The sequence below is a fragment of the Bubalus kerabau genome, chromosome 4 (assembly GCF_029407905.1).
Source record: "Bubalus kerabau isolate K-KA32 ecotype Philippines breed swamp buffalo chromosome 4, PCC_UOA_SB_1v2, whole genome shotgun sequence".
Taxonomy (NCBI): domain Eukaryota; kingdom Metazoa; phylum Chordata; class Mammalia; order Artiodactyla; family Bovidae; genus Bubalus; species Bubalus kerabau.
In genome coordinates this window covers 31,485,020-31,493,256 of record NC_073627.1, presented here as the reverse complement: position 1 = coordinate 31,493,256, position 8,237 = coordinate 31,485,020, and the positions used below count along the sequence as shown (strand labels likewise).

Below are 8,237 nucleotides of genomic sequence, written 5' to 3'. Positions count from 1 at the left end.
TTGTCCAAATGCACTCTGTTTTTCCAGCTTCCTTTTTGTTCCAAAAACCCGGACAACCACCTTCCCAGAAACCTTTCTCCTTCTCTCAAAACCCACCTGCCAGGACAGGATCTCTGTCCCCACACCTCAGAGGAAATACACTTCTCCTTTCCAGCCCATTCATGTTACACAGAACAACAGGAATAATACAAATAAATGTTCTTACCTAGTCTGTTACACTGTATTTATCTAGCCCAGGAGCCTAGTAAATCATAGAGAATGAAGGTTTGGATGCAAAGAAAGGCTTCTCCAAGACAGGACCCCAGTACGTATCTATAAATACGATCCTTTAATAAGTGAACAGATCATCCTTTGCATAAGTGCGGGCGCAGGGCCGTGTTCCCGCCTGGTCCCGGGAGCGCCACGTCTGGTCCGGGGAGAGCCCCTAACAGAAGCCCACCAGGCGCAGGGTGCTGGGGAAGCTTCTGCGCATGCTCATGCACTTGTCCTGGTCTATGTACAGGGAGTTGGCCTTGACTGCCAGGTCGTGCTCCAGCGTGGCCTTCGTGTGGGCCAGCGACTGCAGCGTGTCCTCCGCGTCCCTCAGGCGCTGCTGCAGGGTCTGGATGGTGTCGTCCACCTCGTACACCTCGTTCACCAGCCTGCGTGGGGAAGAGGCGCCCGTTAGGTTAGCAGAGGTCAGGCTGGTCATTGCTCCACAGGGGACGCGTGTGCTTACTGCATTCCCACCGGTCACCCCAACCTCAGAACTACTTCACGTCGCACGGGAAACAGTATCGGTGCGCAGTTGCATGAGACCAGGAGGAAATGTCAAAACCCAAGAGAACATGAAAATGACAATGCATGAAATCAGCTACATGAGCCACGAAACAAGTTGCAGTTCTGATTGTGCTGCTGATGAAAAACATGAAACATTTTCCTTAAGACTGAAAGGAAAAAAGGCATGATTTTATATTTAAAAAAAAATCTAGCATCTCCCTCTCAAATTATTTTAATCCACATTGTTTTCATTTCATTTCTTTAATTATCAGTGAACCTTTCTTCAATGTCTATTGGGCATTTGCAATTCTGCAAAAACAATTTGGCAAATGTTTCCCCTAATTTGTTTTTGACTTTTAATCAGCTTATGATATTTTTGTTAAAAGTAAGATTTCAATTTTTAGTAAGATGTCTTTGTGATTTCTTCTAGTGTATTTATATTTAGAAGCCTTTTCTCTTCCCAAAGAACAATTAAGCAAGGACTCCTTTACAGTCTGATCTGGCCAATAGTATCCAAAGGATATGACCACATGGTCAATCGAGAGAAAGAATATGAAACAGGTTACAAAATGACAATAATAATGGTAATTAATTTATTGACTGCATTAGTTTATGTGTGTATATATATACATGCATGCATGCTCAGTCACTCAGTTGTGTCTAACTCTGTGACTCCATGAACTGTAGCCCACCAGGCTCCTCTATCCATGGAATTTTTCAGGCAAGAATACTGGAGTGGTTTGCCATTTCCTCCTCCAGGGGATCTTCCCAACCCAGGGATCAAACCCACGTCTCCTGTGTCTCCTGAATTGGCAGACGGATTCTTTACCACCAAGCCACCTGGGAAGCCAGTGAAAACACCAACTCCAAATTCATCAAATTTTGACCAGTGATTAAAAGCTAGTTTTCCTTATTTGGAGGTTCATTTATCAGGAGACTGGAGGGCATGAAATTAACTAAAATGTACCATAATCTAAAGAGAAGAGTGACAGTAAACAAATAGGGATGGGGACATCCCTGGAGCTAGAAAATGATCTCATGATCATAGAAGAATATTTAGACCATGTTTAAATCATTATACCAAGGCCATCTTATAGCTCCACAGAACTTTACAACTGAAAAATAAATGTGAGAGGTCATTAAGCCAAGTTTCCTTGTTTTACAGTTGAAGAAACTAAACACCCCAGGGACTGATGAACTGCCCTCCCTGCAGGCACACATCCATGTTTATACACAGCATGGTCATCCAGGAAGATGGAAGGAAATCAGGGGCCTTGACAACCATAATAAAGAACTGGGTCCCATTTCCTGCCCGACCCGCTCAGCATCCAGAAGCAGAGAGCAGGGAAGTTGGCCTCTGCACTCTCTCCTACTCATGAATTTGAACAAAGTGAAGAGTTTGACATAGAAGGATAAAAGAATGATTTCTTCATTGTGTTAACTTGTGTTGAATAATATTAAGTGAGAACAAGAAGAAGTAACATCAATGTCTGATGATAACAGACACCATAGCTGGATGATGGGGTACTACACAGTCATACCTTTTATAAAAGAATTTGTTCTTGCCTTGGGATTCCCTGGTGGCTCAATGGGTAAAGAATCAGCTTGCAATGCAGGAGACGTGGGTTCTGTCCCTGGGTCGGGAAGATTCCCTGGAGGAGGGCATGGCAACCCTTGTCTAGAAACCTATGGACAGAGGCGCCTGTCAGGCTGTAGTCCATGGGGTCCCAAAAAGCTGGACATGACTGAAGTGACTGAGCACTCATGCACATGGGGAAAGAGACTCAGAGTATAATGTAGGCTGAAAACATTAAGCTATTTGGGAGCCTCCTGCAGCCATCCCAAGGTTGGGGGGCACTGCAAAGCACCCCCAAAAGGCTCATGGAGGCAACGACAAGCCTGTGCACACCCACACCATGACTTCATCTGAGAACCTGACCTGTTTTCTTATGTTGCAAGGGGGAGGGGAGGAATTAAACTTTTGTGCCAAAGTTTCCTTTGGTCTAAAATCAGTAAATGCAGCATCTGAGAACAGAGCTAAAAGCATATTTTGTTGTTGTTGTTAAGGTCAAGTTGGATTTTAAAAAGTTAAGTTTCTTTTTTGAAGATCCCAGGGTTTACAATACCACTAGCAAAGAAACAGGTCTTCAGAGAGACTGTTGGATAGGGCTGGTGGTAGGATTTACGAGGGCCCGTTGTTTATAACCACACCGGCCTGCTTCTCGTCTCGCATCCTTCACTGAACTGTTTTCACTGCTTCAAAAGGAACTCTGAACCCGAAGGTAGGGACGGAGCAGGATTATATGAGTCTTTACTCCTCCAAGCCAAATATGTTAGTCTAGTGGGAAATTTATCTGTGAGAGATCTTCTGAAGAAAGACACATTAAAATATCAATTTCTTAAAAGGAATACAATTTCTTAAAAAGATACTTAGAATGCAGGCAGCTAGCATCCGTGTTTCCCTATTGCTGTGTGAAGGCAGCGCAGAGGTATTACGCCTCCCTCAACTTGCGCCATTACAAATACATTTTTCCTCCTCTTTCAAGGCCACGTTCCCCTCTCAGTTTCCTTATTTTTTTGGCAGATGGCAGAGAGCCATTCCGCTGGAACCACTCCTTCTGGGGGAAATCACAGAACTGAAAAACAGTTTGCATTCAAATACAAATAAAACTACCATCGTTTGAAAAAAAAAAATCAAGATGAAGTACAGCAGAGCCTGGTCTGGCCTGCCACCAAGGATGCCAAGAATGTTTAGAATTGCTCTTGAAAGAACCCATTTAGAAAAACTTCAAATGCAAAGCAAAGTCTTGAAATGAAAACAGCACTTCTTCTCTGTCCCCACTTCCCTGAGTTCACGGTTCTTATGTTTTCTTCACTCAGACAGCCAAAGGCTGCTTTCAGAATGCTCGATGAAAAAGAAAAATAATCCCCTCCCTCAATAATCATCCTCAATTCCACAGTTGTTCCTCTAGGACCATATTTTTGGCAACGATATTTTAACAAGAAATCTTTATGGAAACAAAAGCAGATTTTGTCCTGAAGTTGGTAAAGGAGCAGAGGAAATAGACACACGGCAGGGTCGCCAGGAAGTAAAGGAAAAAAAAAGCAAATTCTGTTCAGCCAGGAAGGGGGAGAAAAGAGGAAAATGCATTCAGCATCTTAGAAGTGGCTGTAAACACCTCACTGTCTGATAACTGCAAAGTCAAATTTGACCATGACCCAAACCCTTCCAGAAAGCAACCCTGGCTGGTCTGATGGCAGCCTGGACAATTTCTCTTGCCCCGCCTCTACTTTCGATGACTTTGCAGAAATTGTCGGAGCATGAAACTGCAGCTCAGCTTTTCCTAATAATATTTGCATAAAACCACAATTCATGATCTACTGGCCAAATGGGTGTGACCCCACTCACTACCAGGTTCCTGTAATAAACAGACACTTCCGACTGGCTGCCTCCAGAGTAGAGGCCCACTTATCCTCCGAGATGGGCTGTGTGTGAGTAGGGGTTCTGAAGAACCCACTTGGATAAAGGTGGCCTGGGTGGGTGGCCTCCTCCAAGGGATGGCCGGACGACAGCTCCACTGAGAGAAATGCAGCTGCTGCGGGAGATGAAAGCCAGTGGCATGTGGTCTAGAGCCCGTCTCTCAGTATCCAACACAGACAACACACGTGCTGCCCGTGGAGGGGGCTCTGCAGTGATGCTTCCTCTGTGAGCCTCAGGTTCATCTTCTTCTCCAAGAGCCAGATGTAGCCTGTGCTCGGCTAAGACATCCCATGGCAATCCAGAAGCCAGAGGAGCTCAGGCCTAGGACTGGGGGTGCCAGGGGCCCCACCCAATGAAAGAGAAGCAGAAGCAAATCGCTGGGTTGGCTGAACAGAGCTCAGCAGCAGACAGACAAGGATTCTAACTATCCTTCCAGCAGGTGCCAGCCAGGCCACGTCACTCAGCTCACGTCTGCCTCAGTTTCCCTATTTATAAGGTGAAGATCATGCAGGAGGTAAAGTGTGCAGGACAGCGCCCAGCACAAAATAAGATCAATAAATGACAATGGACCTGGTGATTGTCGGGCTTCCCTGGTGGCTCAGACAGTAAAGTTCCTGCCTGCAATGCAGGAGATCCGGGTTCAATCCCTGGGTCGGGAAGATCCCCTGGAGAAAGAAATGGCGACTCACTCACGTATTCTTGTCTGGAGAATTCCATGGGCAGAGGAGCCTGGTGGGCTACAGTCCAGGGGGGTTGCAAAGAGTTAGACTTGACTGGGTGACTAACACTTTCATGGTGATTGTCAGCATCACCACCTTTATCATCTTCATCGTTTCCGGCCTCACAAAACCGCCCCCCCCCAACCCCACATTGGACATATGTATACCTACGGCTGATTCACATTGATGTTTGACAGAAAACAACAAAATTCTATAAAGCAATTATCCTTCAATTAAAAAATAAAAAAGACCCCCGCCCTTTCCTTCGCTCCGGGGAACACACAGCCTCACCCTCCTGCTTGTTCCCTGGGTAAGAGCTCAGAGTCCTTTTGTCCCTAGATAGAAGGGAACTCTACCATGGAGCAGGGCAGATGACAAGGCCAGTGGCCTCTCCCCTCTGCACAAGTTCAAGTGCTGCCCCATCGCTCCTCCAGTTGCTATAAATTTGACTTGCTTCTACACAAATTGTTTCAAGACCTAAGAAGAGCCATGATGATATCCAGAAAGAGGCAGACAGGCTGGTAACTGAGAAATTAGAAATGAAGCCAGAATGGGGGTGAGGGTGGCCAAGTCCACATGAGGCCATCTAAAAGGAATCTTCCAGGTTAAAATGATAAGAATAAAATACACCTAGTGTCCAGGCACATGTGGGAGATGCTTGATAAAGACCAGCTGCTTTTAAGTTCTACTGAGAACAAGAACAAACTGAAATGAGCTGAGATGAGCTGTCGGGGTTTAGGGAATCCTAAGGATGCTCTGAAGGACCAGGGCAGGTATTAGCTCCCCAAAGTGGTGAAAGAGAGCAGCAGTGAGAGCAGATAGATGGGGTCTGGGGAGCTGGTGCCCAAAGTCCCTTTTCTGATGAGTTCGGGGGACTGAGAAGCTCACAGCGGCCAACCTCTGAGCTGCTTCCAAGACAGGAATCTGGAAACCCCGGAGACTCCAGGGAGATATAAAGGAACCCAGCGTCTCCTCCATCTGCTGAAGGAGGCTAAATGTTTGTTAACACTTTTCTTGTACGTAGTGTTGATGTCATTTCCTTTTTTCTCTATCCATGGTAAAATATATATAACACAGAATTTACCATCCCAGCTCTTAAGTTTATGGCATTAGTACCTTCACAATCTTGTGCATCCATCACCATCTTCTACACTTCGAGAATTTATCATCATCCCAAGCTGCAAATACTAACACCATTACTGACACTTTAAAGAAGGCTCCTGTCAAAGCTATGGTCTTGCAAGTAGTCATGTATGGATATAAGAGTTGGACCATAAAGAAGGCTAGACACTGACGAATTGATGTTTTTGAATTGTGGTGTTGTAGAGGACTCTTGAGAGTCCCTTGAACTGCAAGGAGATCAAATCAGTCAATCCTAAGGGAAATAAACTCTGAATACTCATTGGAAGGACTGATACTGAAGCTGAATCTCCAACACTTTGGCCACCTGATGTAAACAGCCAACTCACTGGAAAACATCCTGATGTTGGGAAACATTGAAGGCAAAAGGAGAAGAGGGTGGCAAAGGATGAGCTGGTTGGATAGCAGCACCAATTCAATGGACATGAACTTGAAACCTCCAGGAGATGGTGAGGGACAGGGATGCCTGCCATCACAGAAAGTCGGACACGATTTAGTGACTGAACAACAATGACGACAAAAAAGGTTGCAGCACCAAGACCATCATTAGGTTCCCCTACATCCCCGGGTTGGCAGACACACCTTTGAAAGCAGGTCAGAGCTGCAGGCAGGCTGGGGGCTTCCCCAGAGGAGCCCAAGCAGACCCAGGAGGCGCCCCCCACCATCACCATGACCCCAACCTGATCCTCCCCACCTCTCGCCACCCACTCACCGCAGCTGAGCCATGTCTCTGCACAGTTCTATGTTGGGTCTCCTGGTCCGCTCGTCCAGACGGGTCTGAGCCACCTTCAGGAAGGCAGACTTCTCCACGATGGCCTTCTTGATGGATTCGATAGTCATCTCTGTCTGGAAAATCTCTTGCAGGGTCTGTACCAGGAGAAGCAAACGCCCGAGGCTTTGGTGCCAAGCCACCAACAATTTGCTTCCCACCCTGTGCATCTGGGACCCAGACTTGTCCTCTGCTGGGAACAGGGGTTCTCTGGGGGCCTCCTCCTTTCAGCGCCATCTGGGACCTGTGGTGGAAGGTATGGCTCCTGCTCGCACCCTCCGGAGAGCATCCTCCAGACGTGGCATGTGAACACTGACACCACAGAAATGGGCAAATGCTGCAAACCTGAGCTCGCTGTCCTCCTTTCCCCAGATGTTAGACATTGACTAGTGCACATTTGTACTTGACCCAGAGAAAAGGGGGGCCAGGAACTTTGAGGGCACCCACTTCCCACCCAAATTTGTGTGCCCTGAAGTCTTTATCTTCCTGCTGTCTCTTCTCACTAATCTTAAAGAGGTTTTCCTGCCAGTGGAGGATTTGCCTTGAAGCAAGTCAAGGTCAAGCTTTGGGGTGTCTCCATGGAAGGGAGGAGCGCTGGCAGTCTGGTAAGCCTGACTTATTCATTTTGCCTTAGAAAAGTGTTGCCCCAGTTACCTAAACCTGAATCCCTCCCCACCTGGGAAGCCCTTGAAGAGGTACTGAAGTTAAAATGAGGTCATTAGGGTTGGTCCCAATCTAGTCCGACTGGTGTCCTTATAAAAAGAAGAGACTGAGACAGACATGCATGCAGGGGAGACCACGTGATGATGCTGGGAGATGGTGACCATCTACAAGTCTAGGAGAGAGGACTTAGAAGAAACCAACCCTACTGATGACTTGACCTCAGACTTCAGCCTCCAAGACTGTGAGAAAATAAATGTCTGTTGTTTAACTTGCCCTGTCTCAGTGCTTTGTTATGGCAGCCTGAGCGAACTTAATACAGTGGTAAATAAAAATCTGTTGAACAAAGGGACTCCATTGTGTCACTTTCTAAAACGCCTTTAGATGATCTCTCACTGGCCAGGGGACCATGCCTCTAGATGACCTCTCACTCCCCTTTAGATGCCCAGGGAATCGTAACCCTTCCCATCAGTGAGATTCACGGTCTGGCTCCACCTAGTTTTCCAAGCTTCTCTTTCAGGACACACACTGTCCATGCCAGCCAGACCAGGCTCTTTACGCACCTGACTCAGCCCCTGATCTGCCCCCTCTCGAGGCTTTGTTCATGATACTGCCCCACCCGAATGTTTGCTTCTTCCTCCAAACCCCGAAAACAATTTCTTTATTGGCTATTTGGCAACCACAACTTGTAATTTTCTATTGTTTTTAA

The 8,237-nt window shown here is 46.6% G+C and overlaps 1 protein-coding gene across 1 annotated transcript in view; it reads right to left on the bottom strand.

The window, feature by feature from the left end:
- Window positions 1–206: 206 nt before the first annotated feature.
- Window positions 207–8,237, bottom strand: part of TEKT3 (tektin 3) — a 33,296-nt gene continuing 25,265 nt past the window's right edge. Inside the window, exons 7-8 of the mRNA XM_055580039.1 lie at window positions 6,812–6,966; window positions 207–641 (exon numbers count right to left, since the gene is read on the bottom strand). Coding sequence (XP_055436014.1) covers window positions 425–641; window positions 6,812–6,966 — 372 coding nt within the window. The 3' untranslated portion in view covers window positions 207–424. The remainder of the gene's footprint in view (window positions 642–6,811; window positions 6,967–8,237) is intronic.